A 20,859-nucleotide genomic window follows, 5' to 3' on the forward strand; every position below is an offset into this window, starting at 1 on the left:
GGCGGTCACAATCTAAGTGCGCTGTGTGGTGAATGACACAAGCGCAGCATGTGAGGTAAAAGCTATATTATTATCATATTAAGCAATGCATTAAACTAGGCATTAGAAGCTGATTCTTGTGCTCGTGATAGCCGAATTCTATCTCTACTATCGGTTCATTGTATATTTAATGGCTAATTACTGTCGAATGGTAACTTTACTATCGATACAGCTGTATCTCTCACCTGTAAAACCGAATGTCCAGTCGTATTGGTTTATCGTTCGCAAGCTTAATTGAAATCTGCGCCCAGAGTGAAGGTGCGTGAATTTTGCATTTGTGGCGCCATCATGTGGACACTGACTGCAACAAACTTTGTCCATACGTCACACATGAGACCAATGTTTACATTCGGAGTAAATAAGACATGTGTATTCTTGCTTCCACTTATATATTTACAAACTCTTGCAGTGCTTCATAATGAAGAACACATGTGAAGGATCGGGGTATTATGAACAATAATTTTTCGCCCATTGTGATGACTATTTAAAAATGAATGAATGCGGTTGGCTGTGCAAGCTTTTTTCCCTCCTACAAACGTGCTGGTGTGGACGTAATTACCGACGTTTTAGGGCAGGATCCTCGGTTTAAAAAAAAAAAAAAAAAACGTGCTTAAAAAAAAAAAACCTACATGGCTTCAGTGCTTTATCACTTACAAACCTTTGATTTTACAGTCCTCGACAAATATGATTTTACTTAGTAACATGGTATTCATAGTTCAACTTTTCTCAACACTTTTTGGATTCTAATGCACATTTAAAGCTATAATAAGTGCTAAAACAATAAATATAATTTACGCTGATCCCTCGCTACTTCGCGCTTCGAACTTTGTGCCCTCAGTCCATCACAGATTTTTTTTTTCAATTTAAAAAAAATAAAAATACAGATGAGCTGTCCCCAGCCAATCGCCCAGTCTCACTTTCCCTTGCTCTACATGCTCTTTGTTCGTCAGGCAATGCACTCGAGTTCCTTCTTAAATTTAACGATGATTGACAGACTTTTAATGTTTGATCTTGCCACAGATGCCTGGAACCCGAAGCTTCAAAGCGCCACATGCGTCACTCATCCTTTAACTTGTTAAATAGTTGCTGTATCAACTTATTGTGTGTAAGTCAGCAGCTTGAGTGGATTTGAGTGGACTCACTCAATAAGCATTTAAATAAGACAGGCACTTTTCTACTTAATTCTTGTTAAAAAATAATTTGGTGGGACAGTAACATGTTTAAAACTTATGATTATTATATTTGAAGTGCTTAAAAACCATTTACCGTAAATTCCCGAATATAAGGCGCACCCGTGTATAATGCGCACCCCAAATTTACTTGTAAAATACAGGGGAAATTATTGTACCCGTTTATAACGCGCACCCTAATTTTAGCACCAATAAATAGAAGAATACAAGAAAACAGAGCTTGTGTACAGGTACACAAATGTCATTTTACTGACTGGTGAAACACAGCACAAGCATAGCACATTGGTAGTTCAAAACATTACCGTAAACTGACAATATTTACGGTAATAATATGATTTGACAACTTCTCCAACTTACCAGAATCTAGGAGAAAACAAAACAAATGTGACTTTTCTTTTAAAGGCTGCTGTATAACTTGCTCGTTTCATCATGATGAATAAATGTTTCTTCCATGGATTGATACGGTAAAATGAAAGTGAGAACGTAAGTTGGAAATCCGTGAGAGCTCATCGCTGTCAACACGACAGTAACAATAAGAACTATTGTTATTTGGGTTTGAGTTTCCCGAGGGATAGATATAGTTGACGGACACAGGAAGTCTGTGTGCTTACGTTTGTTATGGTCCGAGTTGTGGAGCTGCAATAAACGTAGACTCAAATGAGTTCAAGAAACTAAATTCTGTGCTTTATGAAGAGTGAAAAAAGCTGAATTTAACACGGACAAAATCATTCAGCCGATTAGAGTGAAGTGTTACCGAAACAAAATGGTGACATCACGTACCGTAATGGTCGGCAACGGGTCGCCGCATACGTTTCTTCAACACAACGTGGTCGTGTCAAAAAAAAAAACAAAACAAAAAAAAAAAACGGTTTTTATATATATGTAATATATATATATATATATATATATATATTTCTGTCTCCATCCATGTACCCGTTTATAATACGCACCATGATTTTATAAGTTGATTTTGGGGAAAAAAAGTGCACGTTATATTCGGGAGATTACGGTATTAGAAAAATATATATTTATTTATTTGATTTTTTTTCAAATTATACTGTGGGAAAAAAGTGAAAGAACATGCCTTATACAGTGGTGCAAATAAGTATTAGTAATAGTTAACCACTAATTGTGCAAGTTCTCCTACTTGAAAAGCTTAGAGAGGCTTGTAATTGTCATGGGTAAACCTCAACCATGAGAGACAGAATGTGGAAACAAAAACAGAAAATCACATTGTTTGATTTTTAAAGAATTTATTTCCAAATTAGAGTGGAAAATAAGTATTTGGTCACCTACAAACAAGCAAGATTTCTGGCTGTCAAATAGATCTAACTTCTTCTAACGAGGTGTAACGAGGCTCCACTCATTACCTGTATTAATGGCACCTGTTTTAACTCATTGTAGGAATAAAAGACACTTGTCCACAATTTCAGTCAGTCACACTACAAATTCCACTATGGCCAAGACCAAATAGCTGTCGAAGGACAACAGAGACAAAATTGTAGACCTGAACCAGGCTGGGGAGACTGAATCTACAATAGGTAAAACGCTTGGTGTAAAGAAATCAAATGTGGGAGCAATTATTTGAAAATGCCATACAAGACCACTGATAATCTCCCTCGATCTGGGGCTCCATGCAAGATCTCACCCTGTGGCGTCAAAATGATAACAAGAACGGTGAGCAAATATCCCAGAACCACACGGGGGGACTTGGGGAATGACCTACAGAGAGCTGCGACCACAGTAACAAAGGCTACTATCAGTAACGCAATGCGCCGCCAGGGACTCAAATCCTGCACTACCAGACGTGTCCCCCTGCTGAAGCCAGTACATGTCCAGGCCCGTCTGCGGTTCGCTAGAGAGCATTTGGATAATCCAGAAGAGGACTGGGAGAATGTGTTATGGTCATACGAAACCAAAATAGAACTTTTTGGTAGAAACACAGGTTCTCGTGTTTGGAGGAGAAAGAATACTGAATTGCATCTGAAGAACACCATACCTACTGTGAAGCACGGGGGTGGAAACATCATGCTTTGGGGCTGTTTTTCTGCAAAGGGACCCGGACGATTGATCTGTGTTAAGGAAAGAATGAATGGGGCTATGTATCGAGAGATTTTGAGTGAAAATCTCCCTCCACCAGCAAGGGCATTGAAGATGAGACGTGGCTGGGTCATTCAGCATGACAATGATCCCAAACACACAGCCAGGGCAACATAGGAGTGGCTTTCGTAAGAAGCATTTCAAAGTCCTGGAGTGGCCAAGCCAGTCTCCAGATCTCAACCCCACAGAAAATCTGCGGAGGGAGTTGAAAGTCCGTGTTGCCCAACGACAGCCCCAACAACATCACTGCTCTAGAGGAGATCTGCATGGAGTAATGGGTCAAAATACCAGCAACAGAGTGTGAAAAGCTTGTGAAGAGTTACATAAAATGTTTGGCCTCTGTTCTTGCCAACAAAGGGTACATAACAAAGTACTGAGATGAACTTTGACTATGAACCTTTGGTATTGACCAAATACTTATTTTCCATCATGATTTGCAAATAAATTCTTTAAAAAATCAAACAATGTGATTTTCTGTTTCTTTTTCCACATTCTGTCTCCCATGGTTGAGGTTTACCCATGTTGACAATTACAGGCCTCTCTAATATTTTCAAGTGGGAGAACTTGCACAATTAGTGGTTGACTAAATACTTATTTGAAAAAGAAAAAAAAAGAAAATTCTACTTCGATGTTTTTCACTTATCGGGGAGGTTCTGGTCCACATTAACCCCCCAAAAAAACACTATCACTGTATATACTGTAGAACATAAGCCGATGAGTCGATTCACCACAAAAATAATCTTATAATTAGTCAACTATCAAAATCATTGTTTGTGGCAGCCTTGAACCTAACAAGTTCCTTTAAAAAACCTGTGTCTGAATCCCTTCAAAACTCTTTTCCAAAATCCTTAACCCAGGTTTGAAACCATAATCTAGATATGAAACTTAAACCACTTATGTAAGGTGCTAGAAAAGCTAGAATTTCATAGGGCTCTTGAATCCTTTTTTCTGGGGTGTTTGTATGAGCCCGACGTCTTGGCCCCAAAAACTGCGGGCGCCCTCCCGCTTGGCGCCAGTCCCTCCGGAAAGCCATTTCAGCGCTCAGACCTTCTCCTTTTCAAACGCAAACAAGTACCTCGCTCCACTGACTCGTTTCCACCCCGCGGGCTTGTCAGACACCGTGTCAGTATTTCGACCTGACGAGCGCCTTCCGTAACAGTCAAGGAACGCGATCCTGTTAACGGATAACACGCTAACGTTAATGAACGTTCGATCCAGGATGCTCCGCTCTCGGCCGGCACGTGAGTAATATGACGCCAACTGCAGGGGAAGATGCTCTTCATCTCCCACCTAATGACACCTTCACGTATGATAAGAAATCCATTAAGACGGACATTTTAAACGCGCCGAGTGCTTGCGGGGACCAGACGGTGATGGCAAGCGCTGGTCTCATTTGGACTCTTAATTAGCTGACTGCGAATCTCCAAAGGCTGTTCGTCATCATGGCGTTCCCTGTTGGGGTTTTTGTCATCCGTTCGAGGATGTTTATCAGCAAGTTGTTCTGTAATTATTAAGAAATGTATTCCCCAGTGATTCGGTTTCTTTGAGCGGGGGTATTATGCGGATGAACTCTGGGACTGCGTCAGGAAGAGCATCCGGCATGAAAACAGGCTCTTTTTGTGAACTAGGATTATTATTATTATAAGAAATTAGATTCAAATCAAACGCTAAGTATGTACCGTAATTTACGGACTATCCGTTGCACTTTTTTTCAAAGTTTGGCTGGACCTGCGACTTATACTCAAGTGCTACTTATTTATGTTTTTTTGTGTTTTTTTCTTATAAGTGGGTATCCCGCTGTAGGTGTGCCCTCTCCTTCTGCAGTTGGAAAAATTGATTAGAAGTGAAACTGAAGATTTTTTTCAGATTTGGTAGTAATTTGGAGCGAGATCGAGGCTTTGGTTAACAAGTTATGTTGTGTATAGGCGATAGCAGAAAATTGCACGAGTAATTGTGATCAGAGTCACAAGTAAGTCCCGAGTCTTACCTGTTGTGGGCAAATCGAGTTGAGTCTCGAGGACATGTCGAGTTGAGCCGAGTCACAAGGTTCTAAAGACGAGTAGGCAGGGGTGAAAGTGGCTAGAATTTCTTGCCGGAACTCCCTGACGCGAAGGTTGACACGGACCCAGAAATTTTATGTATTTATTTATTTATTTTCTTTCATTTTTGTGTGTGTGTGTGTGTGTGTGGGGGGGGGGGGGGGGTCAAACCTCTTAAACTACTGAAATGCAAAGAAAACTGTTTAGCACAGTTATTTCTATAACACATACAGAAAATGATTTTCTCTGTTGTATTTTTTCAATGATTTGCAAAATAAAAGTTAACAAAAACGATAATAACCCCAAACTCCACCTCCTAATTTTTATTTTCCCTCTTTTCCTCACATACTAAATGCCAAATCTAAATTTTAACTACTTGAGAACATAGGATGTATATTAAAATTGAAGTTAATGTAAACATTTACTTTTTTTTTTTTAATATTAAAGAAATAAGTAACATATATTCAGAAAAATAAGTACAAATGACTTATATTATGCAGAGTGAAATGGAATATATTTTGAAGATGGCGCAAACATAGCCTTTTTTTTAAAAAAAATCATAAGGAAATGAATAAGTAGCCTAACATAAATGAACAAATATAAGTCCAAAGTGCACATTGACAGCTAAGATGTTCTGAACCTCCCCATCAGAGGAAATAAAACTAAATATGATAAATAAGCCTCCTTACCTCTTTCTTTGCTCTTAAAGATTTGATCGATTTAATGTTGCATTGCCCTTTTTTTGGCCGCATTAATTCAACGAGTCCAGGCGTTTTGCTTTGCTGCGTGCATTCGCACATTGACGTGACTCATATCGACAGACTCAGATAACTGCAGCAGCTGGGGAAACCTCCATGCCGTCCGTGGAATAAAATAAATAATAAATATCGGTGGAAACGGATTACGCTACACAAGCACTTTATTATGCTTGTTGTTAACACTTGTGTATGTAAATCTGATGTTGGTAGATTGTTTTCTTCCTAGAGATGAAATGCGTGAGTGGCAGCTTAGCATTAAAAAAAAAAAGTTTTTTACATAGCATTTTGACATTTGCCGTCATATTTTCGGAATCAAATCACCGTATACCGGAACAGCATTTCAGCCCTGAATCTTATACCGGAACTGCGTTCTGGCCCTGAATCTTATACTGGAACTGCGTTCCTGACCGTTCTGGCCCACTTTCACCCCTGTGAGTAGGCAAGTCAAAGGTTGTGAAGACGAGTTGTATCAAGTCAAAAGGTTGTTGAGTTGAGTCACGTCGAGTCGAGTCACAGGTTAGTCAAGGCCTTTACCATTATTTCCCAACCCACCCATAAGACACTCAGGTTTATCTTTGAGGGAAACCTTATCGTCAATGTAAGTCAATGTAAAAAACAAACAAACTACACAGTGTCTTCTTCAGGGAATTTGATTGAGTTTTGATTGCCATGACGTTCCGTGAGGGCGTGGCAAGAGTTGCCAAGGCGACCAAGCGGATCATTAGCAGGTGCGAACCAATGTACGATTGTTTTTTGAGTCAGCTTGTTGAGTCTTGAGTTATGGTCTCACGATTCGAGACGAATCTTGAGTTATTGCCTCACAAGTCGAGTCCAGTCTAGAGTCTCGGGCCCTCCTGGCTCAAGCGAGTGAAGTCCGAGTCTTCATTTTTTTTCCAAGTCGAGTTGCGAGTCATCAAATTTCGAGTCCAAGTCCCTGTGACTAGAGTCCAATTTTCTGGGCTATAGTTATCAGAATAACTGTTAATGTGTTAAGTTAACAGAATTCTATTTAGCCTGTTTTTCTCCACGTTTGTTCTTGGTCTTTGATGAAAATAAAATCCTCCCGCAAAATACGAATAATACTCCTGTGCGATTTAAATATATGCACATCACATTTTTTTTCCTAGTACGACTTGCATATCCGAACAATATGTTACTCAAAGATCAAGGGTTCAATCCTGGGCTCTGGCCTTCCTGTGTAGAGTTTGCAAGTTCTCCCTGTGCCTGCGTGGGTTTTCTCCGGGTACTCTGGTTTCTCCCCACATCTCAAAAACATGCATGGTAGGCTGATCGAACACTCTACAATGTCCCTAGATATAAGTGCGTGCGCAGCCCCCCAACCGGCATGGCACGCTGCAGGACCCCTAACGCCCCACCAAGCCCAGGACAGGACACGGTCCCTCAACAAAAACTGTTCCTGATTTTATACTGTACCGGCTGCTAATCTGGACTGGGTTTTACAAGTTGTTTTTTTGTTTGTTTGTTTGTTTGTTTGATATTCTGCACAAGGTTATCCCATTAGTGGGAGCTCAATAACATGTAAAAATGTCTGCAGCATAAGACACTCTAAAACATAGGCAAAAGAATATGTGTAAATGTTTTCTCCGTGAGCTTTTGAAAAATAAACATCTTTGTGGAAGTGCACTCCTGTGGAAAGAAACTTCAGCATATTCAAATTCAAAGACTGACATTTATATACAAGTTAAAAAATAGCCCTGTGAGAAATTCATAGTTAACTGCAAGTTCATATAAATTTAAAAAAATAATTGAGAAGTTAAGAAATTAATACAAAAGAAATGAATATAAACTACGACGTGGAATCGGAACCATTCAAATTCAAAAGATGCCCAACCCTAATCAGGAAAAGGAGGCGGGAGTTATGCTACAGACGTGACCAGGAAGCATCTAGTTGAACACAATGTCGCAATGCAAAGAGGTTCTAATACAACGGTCAATTTCTGAAGTTTTGCCAGAAATATCCTTAATTTCCTCATTAAAAGAAATGCAAAGAACGTCACGAAAAGCTGTTTTTGAGAGGAAACGAGCTTTTTTTCCCCCCTTCCACTAACCAATAGATAACACTGTGGCTTAATGTGGATTGGCGGCCTTCTGGTGGCGAGCCAATTGTGGGAAAGATGTGGGAGCTTCAGACGTGACCAGGAAAAAACTATCTGCTTAAATGCTGTGGTTCTTGTAGATAGGTCAGTTTCCCAGGTTTTTTCCCCCTGAAATACACTTAATTTCCTCATTAAACAAAGAGCAAAAAGAAGAACATCACTAAAAGCTTTTTTGACAAGAAACCACGTTTTGGTGAGTGTGACGAGAACAGCCATCGGAAAATCAGCAGCTGGCATCAAGAGCCATCGTCTAATCAGCAGCCGTGTATTTTTTTTTTTTTCAAGGTTCCTCCCATGAAACGGGCCTCGATTGGATCGTTCCCAGATTGATATGTGCAATATATTCGTAGCGGATATATGGAAAAATCAATCTGCCTTGCCAGGATACGGTTGAGCAAATAAAAATCCCAGGTGACAATATTGCAGGTCGGTCAACTCACGCCTCAGTCTTGTTGGACTGTCGTCGGCACGGCACAGTGTTGCTGACGCAGGTTCCAGTTTCAGGGTCCACGGCCTCCACGATAACAAAAGGACGCTCCTCCAGCGTGGCCACCGTCAGGTGCCGATAGTCGGACACGGGCTCCAGGTAAGAGCCGTAGCGAGGCCACACCGGGTACCTCATCTGCAGGATGCTCATCTCGTACGTCCCCACCTGAGGCGACACATGTGCAGAAACCTCAAAGTGATGTCTCTTTGGAGCCGGGCCACATTTAAACATCCTTTCTACGCCACCTTTTAAAGCACTAATAAAAATCGAGACACATGTGAGCAATGAGGCTTTTTTTCAGCCAGAATGCTTGAGATGAAAGTGCTGAGGATGCGCCTTTCCCGCATAACGCTATTTTATCACAATCTCCCATCTTAATACCCCCGTTCCCAATTTTGCCGCTCTCACCGCCGTTATCGCTCATCCTCGCAAGGTCTGCGCGTTAGGACTCGGCCTCCGTTTGCGGACACTTGAGAGGAAATTGATTTTCGGGTCGAGCTGGAGAGAGACTTGCAATTTTATGCGCCGCGCGACAACCGGTTAGCTAATTCTAATTGCTAGCAGTGGGGGAATTGAGCTGAATACGTAATTAAGGAGCAGAATTGACAGCTGTGCCGAGCCGGGGAGACATTTTTCCAGGGTCCCTCCTATAATGTTCATGCTAGTAAAACATAACAACTACTATATACTGACCCTCTTCCAAAAATAAATCCAAAATGATATTTATTTCCATGAAAAATATACTGTACATTTAACCATTTCAAAGACCGTGGACACAACAGTGGACAACTATTCAAATGCTGAAATGAAATGAGTTTAAATGAAAAATGAATAAAAAAAAAAAACACAAAAAACTATCGTGTTTCGCCAGGGATAAATTCATTAAGTCACTACCGTTTTTAAATTGTCAGCTTTTTCACCCTCGCACACACTCATCTGTATTTGTGAGTATTGGTAGACGACCGGCTTTCATGTGCTTATTAGCTTGATTCTTTAAGCTTTAAACTCATGAAGAGTACCAAGTCAATGCATGTCAACCTGTATCCTTTACACCAAAATGCCTCACATTATTATATTTTAGAGATCAGTATGGATTGAAAAGTGATGTCAACAAATAATAGTTTTTTATTATGAATTTGCGTCTAATTTAATTTATATATTTTTTTAGGTTACATTTTCATGATCCAAATCATGTGCTGCTGGTGGTGCCTGCTGATGGTGACTGCTGGCTGTGGGCACTAAGCCCATTTTTAAATAGTAACAAACAAACATAAAAGCCTTTTACTTCATGTTTTGACGACTGACCATTGCCATCCAATTTTTCTGCTGCTCTTGGTCCTTGAGGAAACCATGCTGCACAACCAACCATCACAAACCACTGATCTATAAAATGTTAGGTGTAAACAATGAACTATGACACCAATTTCACCAATTGTTCAATAAATAATGTTGGCAATAACGGAGGCCAAACGTTTTCTGTAACTCTTCGCAAGATTTTCACACACTGTTGCTGGTATTTTGGCCCATTTCCCCATGCAGATCCCCTCTAGAGCAGTGATGTTTTGGGGCTGTCGTTGGGCAACACGGACTTTCAACTCCCTCCTCACCCCGTGGCGTCAAAATGATAAGAACGGTGAGCAAAAATCCCAGAACCACACGGGGGGACCTAGTGAATGACCTGCAGAGAGCTGGGACCACAGTAACAAAGGCTACTATCAGTAACACAATGCGCCGCCAGGGACTCAAATCCTACACTGCCAGACGTGTCCCCCTGCTGAAGAAAGTACATGTCCAGGCCCGTCTGCGGTTCGCGAGAGAGCATTTGGATGATCCAGAAGAGGACTGGGAGAATGTGTTATGGTCAGATGAAACCAAAATAGAACTTTTTGGTAGAAACACAGGTTCTCGTGTTTGGAGGAAAAAGAATACTGAATTTCACCACACCCACTGTGAAGCATGGGGGTGGAAACATCATGCTTTGGGGCTGTTTTTCTGCATAGGGACCAGGACGCCTGATCTGTGTAAAGGAAAGAATGAATGGGGCCATGTATCGAGAGATTTTGAGTGAAAATCTCCTTCCATCAGCAAGGGCATTGAAGATGAGACGTGGCTGGGTCTTTCAGCATGACAATGATCCCAAACACACAGCCAGGGCAACAAAGGAGTGGCTTTGTAAGAAGCATTTCAAGGTCCTGGAGTGGCCTAGCCAGTCTCCAGATCTCAACCCCATCGAAAATCTGTGGAGGGAGTTGAAAGTCCGCGTTGCCCAACGACAGCCCCAAAACATCACTGCTCTAGAGGAGATCTGCATGGAGGAATGGGTCAACATACCAGCAACAGTGTGTAAAAAGTTTGTGAAGAGTTACAAAAAACGTTTGGCCTCCGTTATTGCCAACAAAGGGTACATAACAAAGTATTGAGATGAACTTTTGGTATTGACCAAATACTTATTTTCCACCATGATTTGTAAATAAATTCTTTAAAAATCAAACAATGTGATTATCAGTTTTTTTTTCTCCACATTCTGTCTCTCATAGTTGAGGTTTACCCATGTTGACAATTACAGGCCTCTCTAATATTTTCAAGTGGGAGAACTTGCACAATTAGTGGTTGACTAAATACTTATTTTCCCCACTGTATATATAAGCAACAGTAAAGAAAAGTGGAAAATAGAATTTAAAAGTCTTGACCACGAACCCAAACTTTTTGGGAAACAGAAGTGTTTTTATATGTCAATGCGACAAAACAAACTTGGAACTACCACTTAGAACTTGGGAACAAAATATGTTATACATGGCGTTATGTTAAATATATTACCACAGGTAGGTGAATCAAGGAAAGCTAGACATTCTCTGGAAAAACAGTATTCTAGTTGTGAAAAAAGAAAGACCTAAATCATCTTGCATTTCAATGTAAAAGTCGATTTCCCATGCTCATGCAAATAAAAACATGATACGTTCACTCCACAACATGGGAAAGTTCCCTTCTGAGTTTATTCAGTTTTCAGTTGTCGCCTGACCACTCCAAATGTAAAACTAGCACTTACATATATGTCATAATGTAATGACATAATCAAACAAGTACTTAGATACGTGATTTTATCAATTTTTCCATAAATGTCACAGTTATCGCTGTCAGTTCCATTGCAAACCACTATAGCGCTGCTTGTGCTTGGAACTACTGGTGCCCTACATGAACCACGTGACCACCCACGGTGAGAACATAGAGTGTCGTAACCCTCTTTCCATGGCCCTTCCCCCAGTCAAAGAGGCGCACGATCAGTTATTTTCCATGACATTTCTGCCTGTCAAAACTGTCACCACTTCCAGGATCGCCAGTGTTATGCACAAGCACTCCTGGTTGCGGCTTCCAGGAAATATATGTGGCGCCACACCACATGCTTGTATTTGTTATTTTCCAAGTGGTGAGAGCTGAGCATCGATTGTAACATCCAAAGTAACGATGTCAGGCTTATTTCAATCATAACTCGGTGACTGTTTATAAAAGCTGAGCGAGCTCTCCCTTCACTCTCGCTCCTACGTGATGCGTTCAATTGCGTTCACGAAAAAAAACAGTGATGACAAAATAATGACAGTGTAGATTAGAGATGTCCTGATCCGATATTTGGATCGGATGCCGATATGGGCAAAAAAATACGCATCAGTATGGGATCGGCCGACACGGAAAAATTCCGATCCAGACTTCCGATCCAGTTTCTTTTTAAACTCCGGTCTGGGTTTTCCAGCGCACCGATTTACATAATCCATTCCAGTTTTTGCTTCGGTTTCCCTAAAATCCGGTCCGTATTTTTAACACACTACATTACCGTCTCCCAATTTACCGAGAGACTTTATCAAGAGTCATTGCCGAAGAATTCATTCTGGATGACGAGCCATTATCTCTCGTGAGTAAAGACGCACCATCCAACACTTAGAACCACGGTACAACATGCCCAGCCGTCATTACATCCTTGAGCGATTCGGCCGTGGAAGATTCGAGAACGATTCACAAACATCCATATTCCGATTTTAAAGCGGAACAAATACACAGCGCAGTCTTCGGGACGCAATGAGAAACGGACCGCATTGCGTCCCGAGAGTAAACATCATGCTTGTCATAGACCCGGGTAATGCCAATGCTCAACACACGGCTTGAGCTCAACTCATGCCGTTGGATAAAAAAACACAAGAATACCTGACTGCTGCTGACAGCCGCTACAAACTACGTCAACATCATTTTACTGTAGATAATAGATATCATATGTATATAGAACTAGATGCAAAATGACAGACTCGATGGCATTAGCAACATTGAAGTATGGAAAACTAGATGCGTTAGTAAACGCCCGCCATCTTAAAGCAGGAGACTTCCCTAGTAGGCTGTTGTGAACCTCCAAAGCGAACCTAATTAACTTTTTATCTAAAATACTCCTAAATCGGCGAAATCTTGACTTGAATCTATATTCAAAACAGTTTTAAAACTTTCACATGTCGAAAGCAGACAGAAGGGAAATTATGGAAGAACGGGAGCAATTTTAACAACTTTAACAGTTGATTCGCAAAATTAAATGAATGTAGTTTAAAGCTGCTGCTACAGAATTGGGACTTGAGTATTTTATTTACTGTTTTAAAATGTTAACTTGATACTGAAATAGTCGTTTATATAGTCGTAACTAATGTACGAAACATTAAAAGTATCTAAAAGCTTGGGGGGGTTTGTGGGATTTTCCACTGAGTTTGTTTGTGTGTTTTGCTTTTTTAAGACAGTTTTCAATATTATTTGCACATTTACTGACTGACTATGTCATTTCTGTTAGTTATTTATAATGTTTTGTGTTTGTCATTGAATAAACAGGTCAGTTTCTTGTTACCAACCGTTGTGTGTTATTCAAACTCACCTAATTCAGCGGGCTAGTTGTTATCAAGTGTACTAAAACTCTTTTCAACATGAGTCTGACAACTAAATAAGGAGGCTAAATAACTTTAAACTTTAACACATGCTCAGATAGGCCGGTATCGGTATCGGCCGGTATCGGTATCGGAAGTGCAAAACAATATCAGTATCGGATCGGAAGTGCAAAAACCTGGATCGGGACATCCCTAGTCTAGAGGGTGTAGTAATATGCGAAATTTGTGGCGAGTAATGAGTTTTCGGTTCAGCGGTAAGCCGCATGGGCGATGATGTAACATATGAGGTTGCTCTTTTCTGCGCATGGGTAGTATGCGCAAATGCAGTCGTGCCTTGCAGAAGCGGGGGCTTAAACGCACCTTAAACGTAAGTGTGGACAGGTATAAAAATAGTCAGCATAATACCCTGGAGAGAATTATCTGTCCTAGGACGGATAATAGTCTTAAACGGATCCTCGATCTCAAAGACAAGTAATTCTTAAAAGATAAATGCTAGTATGAGTTATTATAATTTGATATTGAAAACCCTCTTCATGTTTTCATTTTATTAAAATTTGTAAAATTATTTTAACTGATAGGTCGCCATTCTTGTTGACTCAATGACAATGGAGCAAGAGAGTGTATGCTGTTGAGAACTCCGGTTTTTGTTAGCAGATCTTCAAGGTGAGCTACTGCGTGATCAAACTTATTCCAACATAATTATGTAGACTGTTAGCATCCAGAGCTGGTGTGTGCTTTACATAAAGTACAGGCCAAAAGTTTGAACACACCTCGTCATTCGTGCATTTTTATTTTCATGACTATTGACATTATAAACTCACTGAAGGTAATAAAACTATGAATGCACACGTGTGATAGTCAAGATCGGAGTCGTGTCGCGGCTGACTGTCCTCGTTAAATTTGTCATCTGACGGGAAAAAATCCTGGGATCGACCGGATGAACTGACAGTACAGGTGAATTATTGGCTTCCTCTGTGACTAGCGATACGCCCGAAGGTTCGCCTACCTAACGACAGGAGCGGCTTGCCTGCTTAAGAGAGCGGCCAGGAGTTTCTTGTCTTTGGTGGTGTTGAGGCTTCTTGTGAGGGAAAATAGTTGCAACATCATTTGATTTTAGTCTCCATTTATATCCAGCCGCTACGGTTAGCTCTTTCATAAGCTGTCGTCAACTAAAAGCCTCGAACGCGGTAGGAGAAAAATGGCGAGAACAAAGCCTTTGGTCTTTGGGAAGTTTTGTCAGTCTACAGGCATTTTCCCAAACCTTTCTCCTCTTCTTGTCAGTAGGAAATCTGTGAAGACTGACATCACTCCCCTTGTTTCCATTTGACTGGAAATTGCATCCAAAAGCAGCACAACGTGGCTGGCATTTTACTTAGCGAATTTAAGCAGCAATACACAATTGTTTTACACTGGAAACATCCCAATTACGTCATCACTCCGAGTCGGCAAAACATGGCGCCAACAATCGGTCAAAATATGTACTAACTATTATAAAACATTGCCATTGATTTAACATTTTATGTGTTTCTAACAACATATTTTAGTACAAGGGAACACTTGTGGTTTATTAGAGCCGACATGTCTTTAAGATCGAGGATCCCTTTAAACGTGGAATTAGTTAGACCATACGGCTAGTGTCGGCTTCACAAATATACCTCTTGTCCGGATTAGTTGTTACATGAATAATGTAGGAGTAATATTACCCACCGCTTAGTATGGACTGCTGTCTCCGTACAACAATCGAGTACTAAGGAAGTGAGGTCATGAAGCGTGCAATCGCCATTTTTAGTGCGGTACGCCGGCATTGTAAACAATGGAGGCGGACGATCAAGACGCGGCATGAGCTGATCATGCATAAACACAGTTATATTGAACCTTCAAACGTGCGTCGCAATAATATGCTTCAATTCAGTTGTTGGTCCTCCCATCACGGATTACACGGAGATGAGCGTTTTATTACAGTTCATTTCGAAATTTCTCGCCGGCGAGTAATGAGAGTCCGGTTCAGAGGTAAACCGCGCTGGCGATGACGTAACACATGAGGTTGCGCCTTTCTAAGCATGCGTAGTTTGCGCAAATACAGGGGTACCTTGCAGAAGCGGGGAGCCCTTAAACGCATCTTAAACGTAAGTGTGGACAGGTATAAAAATAGTCGGCAAAATACCCTGGAGAAAATTATCTGTCCGAGTGTAGACGTAGCCTAAGGGGCCTGGTTTGCGTGCGGAAAGGTGGCGTGGTTGGGCAAGGGCAGTGTTGTCAGTTACGCATATCTGATTACTTTCTTTCAGTAACGAGCAATCTAACGCGCTCATTTTTCCAAGCCAGTAATCTGATTAGTTTCCTCGGTGCCTGTGCGTTACTATTTTGTTGTTGCTGCCTCATACTGTATGTAGAATAAAGAATATTGTAGTCATGTATGAAAAGCATTTGAAAATACTGCGCTTGAGTTTGGGAGTGACATCACATCTCACGTTTTCTCATCGGGGGGAAAAAAACGGGTCACGTGTATTACCATCCTGCCTGTGGGCGCGCCGTCTCCCACGGCGGTCAACAACATAGCCTGGCTAGTGGCTACCTATCAGGATGCTAACAGTAAAAGAGCCGGAGAGATACAACAAACGGCTGCATTTGTTCACTGGAGATACAGCCATTACTTCACATATCCGTCCAGTAAAGAGGACAAAAATATCTCCGTGCGTTGCAAACTCTGCGCAGGCTCAGAAAGACTGTCAGCCGCTAAAAACTCGACATCCAATTTAACAAGGAAGCACTTGGAATTACAGCACAATGCGAAAAAACTCGATTCAAAGCCGACAGGTAACGAGACAGCCGGCACTTCTACAGTTTGTAACCAGCCTTTATAATATGTGTAATCATGTACATTTTATACTTAAAGATTGTAATCATAGGCGAAGTTTTACATTTGTGGGACTGAGGGAAAACCATGTGGAAGACTGAAACAAAAGTCAAAAGTTTGGACACACTTCATGATTTTTGCGTTTTATATATTTTCACTACTATTGTAAATTCTCACTGAAGACATCAAAACTATGAACGAACATGTGGAATGGCAAAAAAAGTGAAATAACTAAACAGGTTTTGTGTTCTACATTCTTCAAAGTATCCACCTTTGAGGTGTCTCCAAACTTTTGGCCAATACTGTACATATATGTATATACTAGAGCTGGGAATCTTTGGGCACCTAACGATTCGATTATGATTACGATTCAGAGGCTCCGATTCGATTATAAAACGATTATTGATGCACCCCCTCCTTTTTTTTTTTTTTTTTTTTTGGTACATTAGTCCCAAAATTGTTCAAAAATACTCTCAGGCTAAACCAAACTACTATTTCAGTATCAAGTTAACATATAGCAGTAAACAAATATACAAAAATAACATTAAATAAAAAAACTCCAGTCCCCATTCTGTATCAGCAGCTTTAAACTACATTCAATTAATTTAATGTTGTGAATCAACCGTTAAAGTTGTTAAAATTGCTCCCGTTATTCCATAATTTCCCAATAGTTTTAAAACTATTTTAAAGATAGATTCAAGTCAATATTTTACTGATTTAGGAGTATTTTAGATAAAAAGTCAATTAGGTTTGCTTGGAAGGTTCACTACAACAGCCTTGCAGGGAAGTGTACTGCTTTAAGATGGCGGCCGTTTACTAACGCCCGCATCTAGCTTTTTGTAGATGTGCTGTTAACACTACCCAATCTATAACGCATCTAGTCTTATATAAATGATATCTACCGTAACATTATGTGGCTGTACTTTGTAGCAGCTTTTCGGCAGCAGTCAGGTATGTTGTTGTGTTTTTTTTATCTCGTGGCATGAGTTGAGCTAGAGCCGTGAGTTGAGCATTGGCATTACCCGAGGGGCCGGGTAATGAGAAGCATGATGTTTAGCTACTCTCGCTCCATTTCGTCCTGAAGACCGCGCGGCGCGCTGAGTGTGTTGTACTTCCGCTTTACTTGGCATATTTCAATAATCGGAATTTGGATGTTTGTGAATCGTTCTCGAATCTTCCACGGCCGAATCGCGAATAATCTAAGAATCGGAAATTTTGCACACCTTTAGTATATACACATCTTGATACTGTTCGAGTTAAATCAACTGTTCAAGTTGTTGTTGGCAGCGTTTGAAAGCTTAGGTTTAAAGAAATTCTAAATATCCATCTTGCCTCCTCTGGCAACTTTACGTTGTAGGATTTTTGTTCATTTCATTAATTTTTATTGTTTGTTTTATTGCTTTACAACTTTTGGAGACATTTTAACGGTTAGGTCTTTATTTCAAAGGGGAAGTTCAGAATTTTTTACATTAGGCTTAATCTTGGAGTTAGCGGGGGTTTAATTAGTCGTTGGAGTTGATTTAAACAAATTTTGTGCAATTTGTCAGTTATTTGTTAGTTTTAGGGCTCCGGAATGGCTAAGCTAGGGCGAGTCAATGGCTGGTCGACTAATTAAACCCCCGCTAACTCAAAGATTAAGCCTTATGTGAAAAACTCAATTACACGCGATGACATTTTTCAGTTATATTTATGTTGAGGCAGCAAAAGGAAAAAAAAATTGGTAAAAAGTAACTGATAAGTTACTTTTAAAGTAACTTAGTTACTTTGATAATAAAGTAATCAGTAAAGTAACTAGATTACTTTTTAAGGTGTGATCAGTAATTAGATTACTTTTTAAAGTAATCCGTGACAACACTGGGCAAGGGGAAGGTCAAACAGAAAGGTAATATGATGCGCGGAGCTGTAATATAGTGTTTAAGTGTTAAAATATACACCCATACACTCACATACACCAGGACTCCTAGGGGGCTCGGTTTGCGGGCTAAAATGGGGCGTAGTTGGGCAAGTGGAGGGTCAAACAGAAAGGTAAACTGGAGCTGGAATATAATGTTTAAGTGTTAAAATATCTATTAATCCACTAAAACCCCCATCCTCTGGACTTACACCTCAGGGGGCCCGTTTATTCTCAACGCACCCGTGCCCTGTTCACATTTGTTCCGCCACTGGTTTACCATCTTATTTGTGGTTAAATTATAATACATAATTCATTCCATATCATTTCATCGGCCTGCTGGCTCAAGTTTGAGAACCACTGCACCGGAGCAGTCCTTGCCAGGCACCAAACTCCGTCACGTTTGTTTCGTGCTGAATAAGATGTCAGCATGATGAATGTCGTCATCTTAACTTGACCGTCTAATTACTTTTTTTTTCTCAACAAAGAATGTACCGTACTACAACGACAACTCTCAATGAAGATAAATCATTTGCAGGAAAAGGGCAAGCAAACACACAATTCTCTCTGGATGTTTGAGGCCGGTCAGCACCGCTGTTTACCTCGGAGCCTCTAAATCGAGTCCAGCTGAATTTCAAAGGCTGCAAAATACACTGAGATGAAAATGGTGTCGTCCCTGCGGTTTTGCTCGCGGTAAATGCATCCTTGAAAGACAAACCAACTGATGCGATAAGCTTGAGTGACAGTGAGACCACAAAGTCATTAGGTTTCTCCACTTTTATGAAATTGCTTTACACATTTAGACAATTAGATGCATTGTGACAACAACATCTGCTTTCCCTTTTCCTGCTTTGATTCTGATCCTGGATGGGAAGCAGACAGCTTTTCAGGTAGTTTTCGGAATTAAGGAAAACCTGGCTTGAGGACCTAATTTGAAAACTTCACATTTTTTAGACTTGAAAATTTAATTTGAAACACGAAATCATGGTTACTAAAACTCCTGGTCAGATATAATTACCCTAAGATCCTAAAAATACAATGCATTTGTTTTTATCAGTCATTCAAAGACAGGGTACCCATTGAACTCAAAGGTTCATTGTTAAAGGACCTCCAATTATTTTAAACCAGGAGAACAGGCTGTGAATACTCATGTTTTAGTGCCATTGAAGGCGCAAAATGTCCAATACATTTTAACTGGAAGGAGGCGAATGGACTAACGTTGATGCTCAAAGTTTGTCCTCCTGTGAGTGCTTTATGACGGAGGGGCAGCTAAGTGGCACCCGCTGTTCGGTAGGGAAAGAAACTAGAGTTCCAAGAGCAAGATTGACGCACCAACTCTCGCAATCAGTTCTCCCGGACGGTCAAAAACAAATGGCGGGACGCTCTGACCCAACACAAGTAGCACCAGAGAACGCCCGATATCCAACTGATAACACGACTGACAAGACTCCGAGAGCCCTTTTGACGCTGAGGTGACAAAATCCAAACCCTCGTTGCCCAGACAACAGTAACTCCCGAATCCTCTTGTCCAATCCACAAACAGACAATAATTCCAAACACACCCTTCTTCCTGCCCATGGCCAACCCCGCGAGAGCCTTCAAAAGACTGAATTTTTATCCCTTTAACACCTAAGCCTATTTTGGCTGAATTTGCATGCCTTTGAGGTTGCCTTTATATTTCAAAGAAAAAATTGTTCACACTGGCCAGGTTGGGTCCCTTTTTTTTCAGGACACCATAACCTCCATGTCCAATCTGTTCTTTTCTTCACTGACCAATTATAATCAACATTTTGGACCCAAAAAGACAAAAAAATCCCAAAATCTTTTTTCAAAATTTGTCATGTTGATGTCCCACTGACAACCAAACATGCTCGACCAACCGTTTTGAAGCTTGATAATATTTATTCAACTTGTTAGCATAAACATTCAATAGAGAAAGATAAGACTGAATAATTTTGTTTGACAATTCAACACAAACAGCAGGTATGGTCATAGGCGTTTTTGGCCTTTACACAAACTGGTCAAAACAGGTTATATAGTATATACGGTGCAAAATAGTGAGAATTAAAAAAAAAAAAAAAATCTATATAAATATATATATATATATACATTTTATATATATATAAATATATATATATATATATATATATTAGGGCTGTCAAAATTATAGCTTTAACGGGCGTTAATTAATTTTTTAAATTAATCACGTTAAATATTTGACGCAATTAACGCATGCACTAAATGACCTGCTCGCCGATTGCCTTAAACAGATTACACTGAGGCCGTTTATGGACATTAAGAGTGAAGAGAATGCCACCGGCCGCTTGGGGGCATCGCGTTCCATACTCATACTGTTATTTCTTCTAAACGTGGGAGAATTAGTAGTTGTGAGACGTTTATGCTGTATTCACAATGCAATGCAAATTGCTATTTGTGCTCCACACATATTTCGGTAAGTTTTCTTTCTTTTAGTG

At 40.4% G+C, this 20,859-nt stretch overlaps 1 protein-coding gene across 2 annotated transcripts in view; it reads right to left on the reverse strand.

Moving 5' to 3' along the window:
- Positions 1-20,859, reverse strand: part of grin2ca (glutamate receptor, ionotropic, N-methyl D-aspartate 2Ca) — a 141,145-nt gene that overhangs the window by 25,767 nt on the left and 94,519 nt on the right. For both annotated transcript variants that reach the window (XM_057861547.1, XM_057861548.1), the window contains exon 5: positions 8,684-8,895. In XM_057861547.1, the coding sequence (XP_057717530.1) occupies positions 8,684-8,895 (212 nt within the window). The remainder of the gene's footprint in view (positions 1-8,683; positions 8,896-20,859) is intronic.

This window comes from Corythoichthys intestinalis, chromosome 16, assembly GCF_030265065.1.
Source record: "Corythoichthys intestinalis isolate RoL2023-P3 chromosome 16, ASM3026506v1, whole genome shotgun sequence".
NCBI classification, from domain to species: domain Eukaryota; kingdom Metazoa; phylum Chordata; class Actinopteri; order Syngnathiformes; family Syngnathidae; genus Corythoichthys; species Corythoichthys intestinalis.